The 19,136-nt window shown below is 44.3% G+C and overlaps 1 protein-coding gene across 3 annotated transcripts in view; it reads left to right on the top strand.

The window, feature by feature from the left end:
• The window catches only part of lingo3b (leucine rich repeat and Ig domain containing 3b), a 41,938-nt gene extending 30,928 nt beyond the window's left edge, over positions 1–11,010 (top strand). For all 3 annotated transcript variants that reach the window (XM_086042591.1, XM_086042592.1, XM_086042590.1), the window contains 3 exons: positions 5,776–6,379; positions 7,863–8,606; positions 9,972–11,010. In XM_086042591.1, coding sequence (XP_085898717.1) covers positions 5,825–6,379; positions 7,863–8,606; positions 9,972–10,541 — 1,869 coding nt within the window. In that variant the 5' untranslated portion in view covers positions 5,776–5,824 and the 3' untranslated portion in view covers positions 10,542–11,010. The remainder of the gene's footprint in view (positions 1–5,775; positions 6,380–7,862; positions 8,607–9,971) is intronic.
• Positions 11,011–19,136: the final 8,126 nt, after the last annotated feature.

Here is a 19,136-nt window from a genome sequence, read left to right as displayed (position 1 = left end):
CACCTCTGCTAATATTACTGCAGCTTACTGCGGAGCTGCGACTGTCTGTCATTTTCGACGCCCATTTTGGGGATGGAGGACGAGAAGTTTTTTTAGGGTTTTTGTCCGTCGCAAACTGGGTCAAGTACTGACTGACCTGTTGCGTTGGGTTCTTTTACAAAGAAAGGCCACTGTTCTCTTCTGCGATACCACGGAGCCGCCTTTTAACAATTGCAATCATTATTTTGATTGCGAAATAACGCCATAAAAACGGCAAACCTCTTGCGTTATAACGCAAAATGTTTGCAATAAAACGCAATAGTATGGCGTTATAACACAATCTTAAATATTCTCGTGATGTCCGCCGGCGGGCTCCGGAGTCTGGTGAAGGACGGTGGTTGTGTTGGCAACTAAATGCTTTCTTGGTTGACACATAAACAGTTGTAAACGATCCAATCCACTCACGATACTCCCGGCCGCTAAGTGGATGTGAATAGGAAATTAGCCAGCTAATGAGCTTGAAATGATGTTTATGAATTATGAAACCTCTGCCGTTAGCCTTTATCCCACGGCGTCATGCACAGATGTTTTTTTGGGGACGGAAGCGATTTTAAAGGACGAAGATAGACGAGGTCAGAGGACAATTATTTTTATGAATCAGGACGAAGGGACGATGACGGAAGGGTATCCGTGTTGCGGACGGAGGACGGACAGGCAAAATAGGGTAAAGTGCCCATGTCTGGTTTTTTTATTTTTTATTTCTTTTTGTCTATTTGAGGTTTGTTTGGTCTTGTGGGGTTTCATCTGCGCCTGCTTTGGATCTGTTTGTTGTGCTCCTCTCTGTTCCTCTGCGACCGCTTCACCACGTGTCTCGCAAGTCGGCCTTGATGCATGTAAGACGAGCGAAGCCGCGCACCGTGCCGCTGATTAGCTGCGGACGCATTTCACCTCAGATAAGCAACGGATTTGAGCCTTCACCAGGTCGGGGGGGGGGGGGGGGGGGCGGAGGCGGATTTTGCGTGAGTCACAAGCTGTCTTGTTGATGAGACGTCAAGCTGTGTGCGCGCACGCAGCCATCAAGCAGAGGGCTGATGCACCGCCAGAGGACGAAGCCGTGCGTTGTGAGTTTCGCACACGCCAGCCAGCCAAAGGCGCACGTGAAACAGATCGTACGGGGAACGCTGCAATGCGCCCTCACATCAAAACGGGGTTTGCTCGCGCTTTCCTCGCAACCCCAACCGATGACGTTTCCGATTTCACGGAATTGTTCCGTATACTTTTTTTCCACGATAAAACACGCATCTGTCGCCATTCCCAGGTGAAATTGAAACAGAACTACACCTAATGTCATGGACGTTTGAGGACGCCAATGCAAGACTCAGAAGCAAAAGGCAATTCTTTATATTGACGGATTGGCGGCATTTCCGTACATTTCCGAAGCAGAACCGGAAAGATAACTGGAAACGAATCAAACTCCTAAGTCACGTCCTTTTTGTTTAGTGGCTTGTTCCAATAGAAATGATTAAAGGTTAGGAAACAGTTAAGTTGAAGTATTTAGACAGTTTTACGATTGTGTCTTGAACGGATGGATGGATTTGAAATAAACAATTGAATTGACTGTGTATAAATATTCCAATTTGATTTGAGAGATTTCATCCAAACTTTTTCCACTTTTGGAATCAAAGTCATTTTATGCAGCGTGCTTCCATTTTGAACCGTTGGAACCCGTAATTGTGGCGCCGGTACAAATAGCATTTAGCCCAAGAAAATTGACCGACTCTGTATGAAATGACTTTTGGCTCAATGGTACAATAAATGCAAATTTTCATGAGCCCTCTTAAATTAAAGCCGAAAGTCGACACTTGGATCACATCTTGGCAATTTTATTTTAAATCCATTGCGGTGCCCTATAAACGTAAAATCGTAAAGCTCTGTCAATGCCCAAATACGTCTGGGCCAACGCGTATTTTTGTTGTATTCGTATTCATGACACATGCAGGCCGTGCTCTAACTAGCAGCTGTTGTTGTTCCAAAATAGCCACACGCGGGCTGTATAACATCAGGTAGCACTTTTTATTGATTGTCTTACCGGCAGGGAACTTGAACAGCCTCATTGGCCCTAAAGAGACGTTATGAGCGACGGCAGCCACGCATGGCTGCTGTTTGCCGATGCGATGCCACACACTCAAATGATCAACTATGAGCTGCATCTATGACCCAAAAATAACATTTAGCTTTCGCGTACGCCCAAACACGCTCTCACTCACCAAAACAATCTTCAAGCCCATTGTGGCGTATCGTCGACAATTCAGGCAACACGCAGTCGGAGTGGCGACCGGGAGAAATTCCATGTGGTTTTCTCCAGGGTACGCTCTAAAAACAGTTGGGTTAAAAATGACATAATTTTGGGTCAAAAATGGACCGATCCACTACTTGGGTCAATTTGACCCAAGTTTCTTGGTTGTTTTTGCAGAAAACAACCCCAAAAATGGGTCGTTTTGTACAATATGCAAGAAAGTGGGTCAAATGGACCCATTTTTGCCCCCAAATTGTGTTATTTTTAACCCAACTCTTTTTAGAGTGTAAGCTGTGACTTTGTAAAGTCATGTGAAGCCAACACTTTCGTGCCCCACGAAAATAACGTCCTCGCGTGTCAAAAGGACAGCTTAGTCGTTTTTTTATCAATCAAGTTTTAGAGGTTGTTTTAAAGTTTTAGCGTCGTGCAAGTTGTACCTAATATAAGACGATTATACAGTGTTGTGAAGTCGAGTAAAATACGATCTTTGCATCGTCAGGACTCTTCCGGTCGCATTATGCCAAATAAAAAGTGACCTGCTTCAGAGTTGTGTGGCACCGATACAGTATGAGACCTAATCGTGTTGTTATTGTTGGATTTGTAGCTCCGATCAACTAAAGGTCAAACTTGGGCGTGTGTCAGTCTCCATCAGTTCACACTCGCTGGCTATGTGACTCACAGTTCCTAGAGGAGGACGATGGAGCTGCAAGGTCGCGTGACTCCGAGCACCAGCGTCATCAAGAAGATGAGCATCGGCCCTTGTCGCAAACTGCTACAATGTCTGTTGCGGACGGATCACAAAACCGTCGAACCGCTCTCAAGTCAAACATCTTATACATTTTACACAGTAATTCTTGAATTCGTCAACAAAGTTTTGAATTAAATATCCCTCAGAGTAAGACAATCGCACCATTTTACACTTTTTTTTTTTTTTTTTTTTTACATGAACCCTGTCATTTGGCCGTTTTTTGGCGTTTACTAATGAGCAAAACTGTCTCATAAGAGATGGTGGCAGTGAGCTCAACTAAACTCACTTCACAACAAGCAAAAGATGCGTTGGGGTTTGAGGGAGCTTAGTAAGAGATTAATGGCGTGATTTCCCTTCATTTCGATGGGGAAACACAATTTAAGGTACGAGCGTTTTGAGTTATGAGCATAGTCATTGAATGAATGAAACTTATATCAAGGCATCACTGTGTAGTTTTGATACATTGCTTGACTTATTTTTACACTTGTGCGACAAGATTTTACCTCAAATATTGTAGATCATTTACAGTCGCCAGCAAGTGGCAAAATGGCCGCCCTGTGAGATGGATTTAAAAAAAAAAAGCATAGATGACCTATTTAAGCTCTCTCTCTCCCTCTCTCTCTCTCACACACACAAACATACGTGATACACCAGGCAGACATCAAATCTTATCTTTACTCCGCTAGCATTTTGAATAACTATTCCGGCTGCTGCCATTACATTTGTTCCTCTACACGGGCTGATTCAGAGTTGAGCAAAAATACTGTCACCCATAATCTGCTCCTGCACGATGAATAAATTAATTCATTGTATTCCTATTATTCCTCATTTTGTGCTCACTGGATAGTAGTCTGGCCCCTAGCACAATCTGCTTCATTGACTTTCCGCGATTTGTCTATGCTAATTCACTGACGTTTGGTGCATTAATTAACAGTCAGCAGTGGTGGGAAGTAACGACGTCTGAATGATTCGTTTCTCTTCTCAAATGGCTTCTTTTTTTTTTTTTCCCGGTAGCTGTACATTACTCGTGTAGGCCTATTTATTTTTCTGACATTCCCAAATAAATGAATCAAATAAAATTCCTCCCTACATTCGAAAACAGATCAGTGCGCTTCTCCGGGTCGGTGTGTGCGCGTGGTGAAATGCATTCATGTGTGCATGTGTGTGTTGAGGATCCCTGCCTGCCCTCGAGTCGAACTGTTAGGGCCTTGTCGTTCACAATGTCAGCTCATTGATTCTTGCTGTGACTCTTATCACCACTTATCGGTAGGATCATGCTTTGGGGCCTGCCACATCTACACCAAAAAAAAAACATTATACTGAATACATGAACCCTAAGAAACCTTTTTTGGTGGAGAAAAGCAAAGGCAATATGGTCGACCCCTGTTTATCTTAAGGTTACATATAAAGTAGAGAGGCCATATTAGAAACCTCGTTTTACCTCTCGCACACACTTTAGACATTAAAATAGCTGACGAAAAACTTTAATTTGAGCAGGTTTTTTTTTAAAAAAAAGTTCTTTCGTACTCCAAGTAAGAGGCCAAGTGTGCTTGCTTCATGCAGTCTACAGTTTGAGAGAACCAGACGTTGTGGAATTCCCAAAAGAAAATGTTTGTTTATGAGCCGGGCGTGTTCCTCTGTTCCAAGCAGAAGCAGAGGTTTGCTGTTGTGTCGTAACGGTCATGTTGAGCTGTTGCTGCCTGACAGCGTGAGGCTGAGTCGTCGCTGAGAACTGGGTCAGTTTGAGCAGCAGTCTGCAAGTGCAAAAGCCGCCCTTTCTTTTGTCTCCCAGTGAAAAGAAGGAAAACAGTGCCAGATTTGGGACCCATCTTCAAGATATGTGTGTTTGGTATTTTTATTTTTATTTTTCCCAACCCTCTGTAAAATTGAGGAGCAGTTCTCACGATTGATCGGTGGAGTCCAAATTCATATCGTCAACCGTATTTAAACCGTACCATATATGGCGAGTAGCCCTAAGGGTTTGAAATTCGCAGGTTTCTTTTTCTTTCCGACGTGGAGCGACGCTGAGTCGCTCAAGAGCTAATGGCCAGCGATGACTGTGTCCGTGTGTGGGAGAGATGACGGGTTGCTCAAAGGAATGTTCAAGCGCAAGTGATTCATCTCTCCTCTGCGCGAGGAGGAATCAATTTGGTGGCCAGTGAAAAGGCCTCATCCTCCGTACGCATGCCTCGTCACACACCTGAGCAGTGGCCCAAAATGACTCGAGTCGGCCACCTCAAAGTACTTCTGCTCGCATTTCGAGCGCTGTCCTTCTCTGTCTTTGTTTATGCGTGGCGGCGCTGATAAATTCATTGTGTTTTGCCCAAATGGAACAGACAGTCTCAGTGCAACAAAGCGAACGGAGGAAGGAGATGCGCGCGTACATGCATAAATAATGTGGCTGCGAGAAGCTCCTCGCGTCCCAGTTCGCCATCCAAAACCGTAGATGAATTAGTCAAATGACAAATTATCTTAAATATCTTAAACGGATCCGCGTAGCCGATGGGAGCTTGTCGGTAGTATTTTAAAGCCGTGTCATGATATGCCGCAAATCTCCCCGGCTTTCACTATGATATTACTTAAGCCGCAGGAAGCATGGATAATTTACTGCCGAGTGGATGTAATTTTTATGAGCCTTCGAGATAGCGGGCGATAGGCTTCATCTTTCCTTTTTTCACAAGCCCTCTCTCAAGAGTACCTTTTACTCACTCTTCACATATTCCCCCCGCCCTCGCCTCTGTTTATCTCACAGGTGCAAGCGACCCTGCCCGCAATAGGCGAGGAGTCCCCGAACCAGGGCCATGATTGGCTCACCTGGCCCTGGTGGGCGTGCCTTAGTGCCATGGCCGAAGATGTGGCGGGCAGTCCTGGCTGCTTCTCTGGTTGCCGTCTTAACTTTGACACTGCCAGGAAGTAGCCAGGCCTGTCCGCCGCGTTGCGAGTGCTCGGCTCAGCTGAGGTCGGTGTCGTGTCAGCGGCGGCGGCTCGCCAACATCCCCGAAGGCATCCCCACCGAGACGCAGCTCCTGGATCTCAGCAGGAACCGACTCCGATGGGTGCAAGCCGGCGATCTGGCGCCGTACCCGCGGCTGGAGGAGGTGGATCTCAGCGAAAACCTCATCGCCACGCTGGAGCCCAACTCCTTCGCAAGTCTGCCCAATCTGAAAGTGTTGAAGTTGAGGAGCAACCAACTGAAGTTAGTGCCCATGGGGGCCTTTGCCAAACTTGGCAATCTGACCAGCCTGGACCTGAGTGAGAACAAGATTGTCATTCTGTTGGACTACACCTTCCAAGATCTCAAGAGTCTCAAGCACCTGGAAGTGGGAGACAATGACCTGGTGTATATTTCCCACAAGGTAGTCTTCGGCATTGGGATTTCAATGATTGCATGAAACAAACAAATTGCAATTGCCACAATTAGCAATGTGTCAATACTGCGGAAGGCTGTTGAGGGTAAAAAAAAAAAAAAAAGGCCAAAGAAAGATTGAATTTGGTGTAATAGACTTATCACAGCGGTTCCCAAATCGTCCGGGCCGATTATCGGCTCCGATATTCAGTGTTTTGATATCAGCATCGGCCTTTTTAAAAAATCGGATGGCCGATAATAAATCAATTTAAAACTGTGTTAACTTCAAGAAACTATTTGTTTAAATTTTCAGTTAACTTTATCGAGGATTCTACTGACCCTGGCACTTTTTGTTTGAAATCAACGTAAAATTTTCTGTCATTTTGAAATTTTGGAGGACTTTATTTACTGTAGAAAACTATATTGAGCTACTTCAAAATCAACATTATGCAAGTCAGGAAAATTATTCAATAAACATATGATTATAGACGTTATAACAAAGTTAAGAGTTACATTTCTTTGTAATTGTTTTTTTCGATTTTGACGCCAATATTTTCCTTTTTGCTGAAAATGAATATCGGTTCCGATATTGCTTATCGGCCTGGTATCAGCGCTGGAAAAAAAAACAACATATCGGTCTATCTCTACCAAATACCATACAAACATGACCTCATGCAGAGTGATTGACAGAGCAATCTGATTGGACGTTTTTTAGGCAGTGCCATGACATCATTGCTATCGCATTGATTTTCGGGTCAAGCCTGGTACACACATGAAGATCAATTTCAGCTTGATGAGACCAATGGGAGGAAAAGCCAGATTGTCAGATGTCTCTAAAGTTTATCCAAATCGATCCTGTAGTCTTAAGAGCATTTTTTTTCCTCTGCGGTATCCACAGAAAATGTTTGTTGTAGATGTGAAATAGTTTGATATTTCCAATCAGAAATCTGTGGAGGACTACCAATGCCAATCGCTAACCAAACATTCGGCACAATAAAAACCCTTTCTTCTTGTTATTTTCCATCAGTCCGGATGCCCTACGGCACCATGCTGCCTCTCACAGGTCAATCCAGGTACTACGCCAGACTTGTGGTTTGAGGCGAGACTCTTGATCAGGGCTCTTCAATCCTGTTCCTCCATTGCCGGTTTCCTGGATGTTTTGCATCTCTCCCTGCTGCAACACACCTCATTCAAATGATCAGATAATCAGCAAGGTCGGCAGAATCCGGATCACGATCCTGAATCAGGCGTGCTGCCGCTGGAAGAGATGGAAAACAGGCACAACAGCGGCCCTCGAGGAACGGGATTGAAGACCCTCGCTCTCGATGGTTCGGTAGAGAAATGTGAAAAGTTTTTTTTTAGAGCAACAATCCGTGATTTCTTCTTGTTGCCCAAAATTTCAACAAGCATCCCTTTTTAAGCATGACGATCACAAGCTGGCTTCGAGCAACCTGTACAGTGACCGTTCAATCGTCTGTTTCCCAAATTCTCAGGCATTCTCGGGGCTAGTGGGACTGGAAGACCTCACAATAGCTCGCTGCAACCTGACATCCATCTCAGGCCAGACCTTGTCCTACCTGCGCGGCCTGGTCACCCTCCGCCTGCATCACCTCAGCATCATGGCTCTTGAGGACCAGAACTTCCGAAAACTCTCAAACTTGAGAGGTCTGGACATCAATCACTGGCCATACCTGGAGTACATCTCACCTCTTAGTTTCCAGGGTCTGGATCTCCACTGGCTCTCCATTACCAACACCAACATCACATCCGTCCCTTCCGGCTCCTTCAAAAACATGGTGCACCTAACCCACCTCAACCTTTCCTACAACCCCATCGCGGCGCTGGAGCCTTGGGCCTTCAGGGACTTGCTGAGGTTGAAGGAGCTCATCATGGTCAGCACAGGGTTGATGGCGGTGGAGCCCCATGCCCTTGGAGGTCTCCGTCAGCTTCGGGTGCTCAACTTCTCATCCAATGACCTGCAGACTTTGGAAGAGGGTTCCTTCCACTCTGTCAACAGTCTGGAGACGCTCAGAGTGGATGGCAACCCTCTTGTGTGTGACTGCCGTCTGTTGTGGATCCTGCAAAGGCGCAAGACCCTCAACTTTGACGGCAGAGTACCGGTGTGTGCAGGGCCCGTGGAGGTGCAAGGCGTCAGCCTGAGTAGCTTCACCGATTCTGCACTCTTCGATCATTTTACGTGCCAGAAACCGAAAATACGCAACCGCAAGCTTCAGCAGGTAACCAAGTACTGTAATACCGCTATTCCGCACAATTTCTCAGATGGATTAGTTTGGTTGAATTACTGGCCACACTGTAAATTTACAGTCATAATGTAAGTCATGTTACATGTAGTGGGCGGCACGCTGCGCTAGCGGTTAGCACGTCTGCCCCACAGTTGTGAGGAACGGGGTCCCAATCAAGGCAATCCTGTGAGTGGACTTGACCCACGGGTTTTGTTACTGTTAAAGGTTGTTTGTCAATATGAGACGTGGGATTGGTCACTGGTGTACACATCACTTGTTGCGAACAGTGAAAACCCAAGGGTAATTGATGCACCCCCTAAAAAAAGCTTTACAGTCAGGGGTGTACATAAGCGGTGGAAATTGAATATTGTTCTCCAGTTCAAGTCTGCCCATCACGCTTTTGCGCACTACAAACAGGTCAAGCTAACCTCATTTCAAAGTCAAGTCAGCCACCTCAACGATTGCTTACGAGGACCAACTTCCAAATAAATGCTAGGCAAAACGTGTCCGTGTACTGTATAACTTGTTTCGCTTTAATTTTGTACTTAACACTTGGGACGCGTAGCATAGTAGCCTATGAACAACCATTGGCTAGGCTGGCTTGGCTAGGCTGGCGCCCCCGCTAACGCTATATTCACCGTGAGACAAATGCATGCAAGGGTGCCGTTAATCTCCACGTCGTTACGTTTGCAGCTTCGACGACCCGTCAAAATATGCCCTTATGCAAAAGCGGTCTGTGGTGCAAAAAAAAAAAAAGGGGACTGAGGACGCTGCCCTGGAGAAAGGTGCTAAGTAAGCTAGCCGATCACAGCGTCCCATACTGCAAGTCAGAGGTGGGCAGTTAATTTTTCAAACGGGCCGTGCAACACAGTTGTGTTAAATATGACAGATGAGCCGCGGGTCAAAGTTCATCCATGACGTCGGTGGCTTGGGAAAAAATGAGCACCAAACGGCAACCTGTGGTGCTCATTTGAGAACCAACATTTTTATGTGCACCCCTGTTTATAATTTCTTTTAGATGCCACAAAGTGGTGGTACAGTAAAGCACTACTTTTCAATTAGACAGGGCTATGGCCTGTCGAAATAAAGACCCCTCACGTAAACATAGTTCTTTGGCACTTCGATGTCACAAGATGGCGCCAAAGTATTTATATCAAACATGGCTTTGGCTGAATATGTGAGTTTTTCAGCCAATAACGTAAAATTGGTTACCCCCCCCAAAAAAACAGAAAGAAGCAAATCAAGAATAACAGTGGTAGAGATTTCCCTGACACATCAGATTTTCATGTGATACATTTTGCGACATCGAATGAGCAGCGTTTACTCGTCACTTTGCTGCCTTCCCGCATTTTACTCCAGGTGACCGCTCGAGAGGGCCAGCCGGTGAATTTCCTCTGCCGCGCCGAAGGAGAACCGGCCCCCGCTATCATCTGGATATCGCCGCAGCGCCGACGGATCACGGCCAAGAGCTCGGGCCGCATCACCGTTCTCCCAAGTGGCACCTTGGAGATCCGCTACGCCCAGCTTACTGACAGCGGAACTTATATCTGCATCGCCAGTAATGCCGGCGGCAATGACACCTACTTTGCTACACTCACAGTACGCAGCCAGCCACTGGATGCCGCCTCAGCCTTTTTTCTCAATCGCTCGCTCTACAGCGGCGAGTTCTTCAATGACACCAACCTGAATAGCACTCGGGTGTTCCTCAAATTCACCTTGGACTTGACAACCATTTTGGTCTCCACGGCAATGGGTTGCATCACCTTTCTGGGGGTGGTCCTCTTCTGTTTCCTGCTGCTGTTTGTGTGGAGCCGAGGACGTGGCCAACGCAAGAACAACTTCACGGTGGAATACTCCTTCCGCAAATCCGAGCCCGCCACGGGCAGCTCGTCGGGAGGGACCAGGAAGTTTAACATGAAAATGATATGAAACAACGCAGCCAGGGGTCCCTCGGGGGAGGCATGAGCACGTCCCGAAAACGTGTTTGACACACGCAAACACACACAGTCATTGAATCGCACCAAAAACGTTTGAAGGATGATTACTGTCAAAGGCGTTGTCCTAAAATGAGTAACTATGTGAAAACAGGAGCCAGCACACGATAGGATTTGATTCGTAAAAAAATTACGCTTAAAAAAGTAAGGAAATACTAAAGTGATGGAAATGAAAGAGCTGGGCATCTTGCAAGCTTGATATCAATTACAGGGGTTGGAATATTGGCTGAGCTATGGGACAAGAGTGGTCTTCTCCCAAAAAGATGAAAATTTATCGTGGCTCCTCTTTTGCGATTGGACAATTTACAAGACTTCATTGACAGATTTTTATTATTATTAAAGCGGAAGTCAACCCTCCAAATTTCTTTACAAGAATATGTTCTATGCAGCCCCGCTAGTCAAAACACGGCATTTTGATGAATATTGCAGTTGTGTAATGTGAGCTAAGCAGCAAAAGGCACGCGTTTTTGTCCATCTCAGGGGGCGGCCATTTTGTCCCTTGTTCTCGACTGAAAATGACATCACAGTAGCTCAGGGCTCGGATAACAACCAATCACGGCTCACCTGTTTTCTGAAGCTGAGTCATAATTGGTCGTTAACAGAGCACTGAGCAACTGTGATGTCCTTTTCAGTTGACAGAAGACAAAATGGCCGCCCCCTGACATGGCTAAAAACGGGTGGATTTTGCTGCTTAACTCATATTCCACAAACGCAATATTCATCAGAATGCCGTGTTTCAACTAGTGGGCCTGCTGGGAATATATTCTTGAAAAAATTGCATTTGGTTTGACTTAAGCTTTAAGTGAAGTACGCGTGCATGTATTGCAGATTGAAGCACATGTTGTCAACCCTACCACTGCAGGGGTTGAATCCTTCATTAATTAACCATTTGTAATGAATTCTACGGAATGTATGTAGACCACATGAAAAGACACAACCAATTTATCGAAGAAGCTTTTTCGCTTTAAAGAGGATTTGCTCTCAATTGGTCAATTTTGCGACTTTAGCTGTGTGAGTTTGAGGTGAGCACGCGGGCCAAGGGTTGCCATGGTGCTCCGTGTCCGTGTGCTTTGGTTCCAAGTCAAGCCCGCTGGATACGGAAACACCATGGCAACCCATACAATCAATGCAAGAGAGAGTTCTGGGACTGGGTTGTTTGCCACAAGCGAGTTTGTGGCGCAAGTAAAAAGGATGGCGAGGTCATCTAGCTCCTGTCCGCAGCATAAAAAGGCAAACGCGTGAGCTGCAATCGACGGGCGAGCGGTGCCCTTTTGCCCCCCCCCCCCCAGCCTTCGTCCCAGCTCCCTGCTGCGTTGGTGGACATCTGACCTTCCAAGCGCTGCCAGGGGGGAGCAGCCTGGATGGTTGGCACCTACTCAGAGGCAGACAGAGGACACGCAGTAGGCTACACACTGAAACATGCACAATCATCCTCACACAAGGAATGAGTACACCTTGCAGTACATGGACAGTCGATTTTTTTCTTTTTTTTTTCTCAGGAAAAGCCAAATTATGATATTGGGTATCAGTTATAACATTCCAGTAATAACATCTGTAGAGTCGCGAAGATGAAGTTCATTCCCTGGGGGAAAGCCGATGTACGTTTAAAAGTGTAGAAACTGAGCCATAGTCGGCGCGGTTCCTTTTATGAAGTCGTTTAAAGCCCAAGCAGCAAACAGACTTTAATTAACGATTAATAGTCTCGTGGCGCCATTCGTTAAGTGCGACAATAATCACATTCAGCGGATGTAAAAAGTCTCTGTTCAAATGCCAGGTTTTTCTGATATAAACAATGAGCCCTAGGGAAATGATTTCAAAACTTCTTCCACCTTAAATATGACAAAGTTGTACAACTCAATCGGAAACTCAAAGGTCTGATTTTCGTGGGGGCAAGTAGGAAGAAAACGGATGAGGGAAGCTACCAGAGGCCACGGCAACATTAAAGAAGCTGCAGGAGTTTCTCGCAAGTACTGGCTGTTTAGTACGTGTGAAAACAATCTGCTACCGAGCGCTTTATTTTTTTTTGCTTGATGACTCTCCTCATCGCATGCATAGCTGTCGTTGTTCATTTTCAGGACTACATCACTAATGGTACATTAATTAAGTAAACACTCAGATTGTACTTTTGTCTCACGTCCTTAATGGTCTTTTTGTTGTACGAAGTTAGTGAAATTCCTGTGTGGCACACAGGAGACAAATTCTTTGTTTTGTTTTTTTACATCCACGTCCAAGAGCGATGATTCTGATTCTGTCGTCTGGGTTCACGCTTCTGCTAGACAGCAAAAAAAAAAAAAAATGTCAGGAAAAGCTGACTAGAATATCTGAATTTTCTTGGTGGCAGGTGCATCCTGACTCCCATTTAACATAACTTTGACAAACCACCAGTTATATGAGGGTGTGCACACATATGCAACCACATTATCTCAGCTTTGGTTTCAAATGAGTACATGTTATAAATCGGATAAATGGTGGAAAAAGTTATGAGAGGATGGCTCTTGGTCTACCAATATATATATATATTTTTTATATCACACAAACCTCGCATTTGAATGGGGTGTTTGTGGATTTTTCATATCCACTGAAATAGTCACACAGCCACACCACAAAACTGCGCCTGCTCTTTCTCTGCCTCTGTGATGGCCCGTGTGCAAATGTCTCTGCCTCCCCTAGCCCAGTGCATCCCCCCTACTTGCCCCCACCTCCCCCATACACCCCACTGGGTCCTCCTTTTGGGAGGGGTCCTTGGCTGGAGACCGCGGATACAAATGTAAATGGAGTTGTGTTAACCCTACCCACAACATCTGCATTGTGCAGTGGAAAGTCGTACTGTGGTTTTTGCCAGCAGCTTTTCTTGGAGCTGCTCAGTTGTGTTTTTCTGTTGCTCGTCGTCCAGTTTTGATTTCTTTGTCCCGTTAACTGTGACGCAATTGCTGTGAATCCTTTACAATCCCCCGCTTCTCCGTGTGGGCCTGTTCTGTTCTCAACACATGATTTAAGATTCCTTGACAACGGGTTAGGATTAGTCGTAGGGTTGGGGTTAGGGTGTGGTCGGGTTGGAATTGTAACAAATCAACTCTCGTGAGGATAAGCAGTTTGGATAATGGATGGAAGGCTGGATGACTAGATCAATTTTATAATCTATACATTTTCCGGACTGCTTCTCCGACTGAAGCAGATGAAGCCCTAGTCTGGTCAATCACACTCTAATTAAGACATATCAAGCAATGGTAAAGTACAGTAGTATTTAAATGATGGCAGTATATTTTTGTAGAAGACATGACAAAAGAAAAAAAAGTGGAAATCACTCCTTCAGTAAGCCTTTTGGTGTAGTAATGTAACCTTAAAGGGGGAGTTTCCAATTTTATTAACTGCTAGCAAGATTTGAATGAAGTTTCACTACACAAATCCCCCCCAGTCTCTGACCAAAGCCACGTTCCTCACTAATGATTTAAAAGTGCATTGTTTTGATGAATACTCAAAGAGAATACACGCGCACCTCCAACAAAATAGCACCAGTAGCACAATGTTAAGCTAGCATTAGCTCTGTAAACAAGCGGATGTTAGCTACTGTCTAGATGATGGAGTCTTACTACAGCACCTCCGTTGACGGTTATTTCTTAGAATGTGCAGTCACTAAAAAGTCCAAAAGAGGTGATAAACCTGCCTGTCGTACAAGAATGTTGCTCATTCCGTATCGCTTCTGAATCCTCTGAGCTACCTGAAGTCCCTGTTTGCTAGGCTTTTGACCAGTTGTTGGCAAATGAGGGATGGGCTTTTTTTTTTGGAGGTGAAAATACCGGCATAGTTTCAGCAAAGTTCCTGAAGACCAAAGTAACAGGTTAGTACAATTCAGAGTTGTCCCCATGGTGTGGTTGTTTGTTCCAAATCAAATTTGAGGCACAAGATGGGGCCAGAGATTATTTGACTACTTATGTCACTTCACAGTGGCATTTTTATAAAATATTACCCAAAATGTTTTGTTTTTTTTAATGCGAACTCCCGCTTTAACGTTGGAGTAAATCAATTGCAATACAGCCCTTCAATTTGTGGCTAAAATATGTCGCCCCAGGTGCATGTTTTCTAAGTTATGGCAGGGATGAGCAACTGGTGGCCCATGGGCCGCATGTGGCCCGCGCCCACACTCTGAGTGGGCCCCCGATTAATTTTAAATATCATTCATTCATTCATTTCCCGAACCGCTTATCCTCACTAGGGTCGTGCTGCATACATGCATATTGGAGGTTTATCAGCGTTTATTGAAAAATTATTTGGGTTTGCAAAAAAAAAAAAAAAGGACCAATTTCCAAATGCATTTCAATAGGCGTCATTATACGCACATTTTCACTATTCGTGGGTCAGCACATATTTTGTCCGTATTTAAAATGGCATTTTGTCATATGTCTGGTTAGGAAGCATGTGGTCCTATGTGCCCTCCCCCAGTAGCACTGATGGAAAATTGTGACTCCTTCCATTATTTAAAATGCCAATCCCTGACGTTTGGCCTTCCTAAGCTCTTACAAAGAAGCATCATTTCTTTAGTCTAATTACTGTAAAACAACTACAAAAAAAAGTACATATTGCAAAACATTAATATAAAAAGAGCAGATCTCCATAAATCATAAAATTGTATGTCAACATGTCAGGTTAGTTTTAGCTAACAAATAAATGCACTTTCTCTTCTCATTGAAACACAATCATCAGACTCTTGACTATTTCGAAGTTGTCATACACTATTCATCATGTCCAAATGAATAACATAAATGCCCGAGAGTGACACTAACCAATGAGAAGAGATACGCTCGCTTTTCGATACCGCCTCCCAGTGTTAAGAACAGAACTACCCCATGATGGTTGTTTCCTCTCCCTTCGTCAAGCCACTTGTGTTTCCATTCGTCCGTATTCCCCAGTGGGAATTAGGCTTAGAAGACATCCGGAATGTCCGTAGTGATCTGCGACGGTGTTATTGTGTGCACAATGTGCGAGTAGTTCAGGGTGAGTTTTATCGTTATCTTCCTTCTCTGTGTTTCTCCTCTTTGCCATCTTCCGCTTTCCGGGCACTTTGGCACCCTCCTTGTTGACACCCTTCTTCTAAAGTTCACAGTATTAGGCTGGAATGTGGTTGTGTGGTAGTAGACAAGTGTTCTGTGTGGTTGTTGAGTCAAGTGTCGTCGTGTTAGGAATGGTGGCTCATTGGGACGCCAGTAAAGCAGTTGCTAGATGGGTGAAGTTTAAAAAAAAAAAAAGGAAAGGGGTGACCCAGGTTTCCTAAAAAGAAAAACAATCCCGCCCTCTCCTCCACAAACATGACCGGGGACTTTCATACTCTGCACTGGGATATTTCTCTGGCTGTGAAAGCGTAGGGTGAGTATGTGGTTTTCGTTCCAGATTTCTTCTCACATGTTCACTTACACCTGAAGAAGAAAGCCATGACTACAAACCAGCACCAAATTCTTGGCTGTTTTCTGCAGCTTATTCATTAGACGTTGACATTTTACGCAAGGATGGAAAGCAGTCAGTCCCAAGAAATGGAACCCAAAAAATTTTTTCAGCTTCATCTGTTTGCGAAGCCTTCCGAGCATTCCCTCCATACTCAAAGTACCTTTTAAAGGCAAAGTCATCGCCTGAGTCTATAGCTCGATCCATCTCTGCTGTGATAAGTCGGCTTAGCAATGACGCCTCCCCCTCCCCCACCCCCAGCCTATTTCCCTCCTCCGGTTTGCCCTTGCCTGAGGTTGGTTTATCGTCGTCGAGACGCTCCATTTACAGCCGCAGCAGCAGTCTCGCTATTAGGATATGTTCCAATGGGGAACGCTTCAGAAATGCAGACCGAAATAAGATAAAGCCCAGACGCACACGCACACACTAAAATACAAATCTTGGCACCGCTATCAGTTAAGATTGAATAAGTAGGTTATTCTGCTTTTAACAGTTAACTTAGATAACTTGAAAAGAACTGCATTTGAAATACCTTATTCTGGTGCAGAACGTACGATTTGGAGACTTTGGCTATGAGGCCTTGGCCTTCCATCATTCCAACCGTGTACGGCCTCTACTTTTGTAAACGACTGCATTTTGACTCCAGCTCCCACAGCTGCTATTTGGATTGGATTAGATTTGAGTCGCATTACCATAGCTGAGGGGAGCATTAATAGGATGACAGGGAAGCCAGCTTGGCTGATTTGGTGATTACTTAGCCTATTAGTCACATTTCCAAAACAGACCTCTCAGACCCGGGTGCCATAGAAATAGTGGAGGCCATTATTTACACGGAAATATGACCCAGAGTGGAAATAGACACCCGATGCAAATGACTGTGAGTGCAATTGTCAACAGGTATTTAAATTTGTGAGGTGAAACTCTGACGACTGAACCTTGACAGACCATTTCCAGCTCCCATTCCAGTGTGGCAGTGCAGTACTGTGCTACCCCCAAGTGGTCATTGAGAGTAACAGCAAGAGCGTGGGACGCTGCTAAGAACATCTTTTGGTTTCTAGGTAACAAATAACTATAAAGAGACAAAAATGGACTGCTGTGATCATCGACCAGTCAGTGCTCTAAAGATTTTCTCACAAGCCCCCGATAGATGAAAAGCAACTGTTCTTTTTCCCATTATCTTCACCGCCTGCAAAACAATTTCTCACAGCAAGGGGCGCGAAGAGCAAAGCATCTTTCTTGTGGTCGAAGCGGGTGTAATCTATGCGTTGTCTTTGCAGAGTCATCAGTCTTTTGCCACTCGTTGGAGACACATGTGTGCCAATGTTGCTGGCCATGGGACTGACTATGCAGGGTAGACATAAAAAGTCTACACACCCGCGTTCTAATGTCAGGTCTTTTTGTGGTAAAACATAAGTGATCGAGATGAATCATTTTAAAACCTTTTCAACCACTGACGTGACCGATTACCTGTACAGCTCAATTGTTAATGAAAATATTTTCGGAATGGTAGGTAAGAATAAATTGAAAAAAATGTGGTTGCAAAAGTGTAGCCACATGCACAGTTTTGTTACTGGGATGTGGCTGAGTTTAGAATTAACCGGCAATCACATCAAAACTCGAATAACCCCAAATAAATGTCAGATGTTCCAAAAGTCTTTTCCTTACATATTTGTTTGTTTGTGTTTGCGTTCGAGCAGGAGTCTGAAGGTTTCACTGACCGGTAAGTGGAACTGTTCATAAATCCCTCCAGGTTATCTATGGCGCCACTTCCAGCTGAAAAAAAAATGTCACCCATTCTTTCATAGACCCATAACAAACTCTCCAAAACACATGAGAGAAAATGTGTTATAGTTTGACGAAACCAAGGTTGAAGTTTTGGGTCAGAATTCCAAAATGCATACTTGGCACAAACACAAGGGGAATTATGCACCGTTCCAGAAAGGAGTCGGTGATAGCGCAAAACCTTCAGACGTCAGCTAAAAAGAGAAAATGTCAGGAAAAGCCTACTAGAACATCTTAACTATATTCCGGGTTTATCAGAGGCACTTTAAATAATGGCATTTGCATTCTGACATGCATTTAATATAAATGTGATTATACATTTTTTATATCACAAAAATCTGACATTTAAACAGCAGTTTGAATACTTTACAAGGACAGTAAATCCCACCATGAATATGTTACTGTTCATGCGGGATGACAGTAACTTTAGGATCTTAACACAGAGAGAGTTTTCTGAGGTGTACAGCTATAGACAAGTGATTAGTATTCCAAGCATGCTGCTGGGTCTGATCAATTCTGTGTGAGGACCAGATTATCAATGGCATACGCTCATTGATCTAACTTGAACCTTGTCACTGGAACAATTCCTTTGAAGGAGTGTGAGGTGTAAAGAGACCTGCTTGGCACTCATTTCTAGGTTTACACATTACCTTTTTAAAAGGAATTAAGAACCAACTGGAGTTTCCTATTATTCGCCCTGGTCAACGGTGATGTAACACATTCTAATATATTGATGGAAAGCGCTGGAATACACAATAGACAATTCATCACATTTTGTCCGGGTTCTTATCTTGTCATTAAATTCTTCAGAACGCACGAATTATTATTATGATTTTTTTTTTTATACTAATTCAAATTTGCACCTCGTTAATATGGTCCTTACTTCCCCAGGAATGGGCATTGTGCGCACTTCCAATTAAATCCAAATCTGATGTAAAAACAAAGACTGGCTCAAAATGTGTGATCATTTAGGCAAAGGAGACTGTTATGAACTATTTTTGAACTTTCCTAGCATCTGGATGCCCAATTAAAAAAATAAAATAATGTATTAAAATGTGTAAATCCTTGGGTGTGAAGAATGTACATATAGATCTATTATAGCCATATGGTGTCATCAAATCTGTAGACTTTGTTGCCATGTCTGACAGAGGAAAATGACTGTTGACTGTAAATATTGTAGGTATAGTCAAATTGAGTATAGTAAAATAGAACTTGCTGTAAGTAGTGCTTCTTTTCTCCAGGGATCACGCATGTTTTGCTCAGTCCCATGGCTGCTTGGTCTCAATGGGAAAGAAAACACAATAATGTATAA

Source organism: Filicampus tigris, chromosome 10, assembly GCF_054856515.1.
Source record: "Filicampus tigris isolate MCC_2025a chromosome 10, RoL_Ftig_1.0, whole genome shotgun sequence".
Taxonomy (NCBI): Eukaryota; Metazoa; Chordata; class Actinopteri; order Syngnathiformes; family Syngnathidae; genus Filicampus; species Filicampus tigris.
The sequence above is the reverse complement of the archived record's forward strand: the minus strand, read 5'-3'. Positions and strand labels throughout refer to the sequence as shown.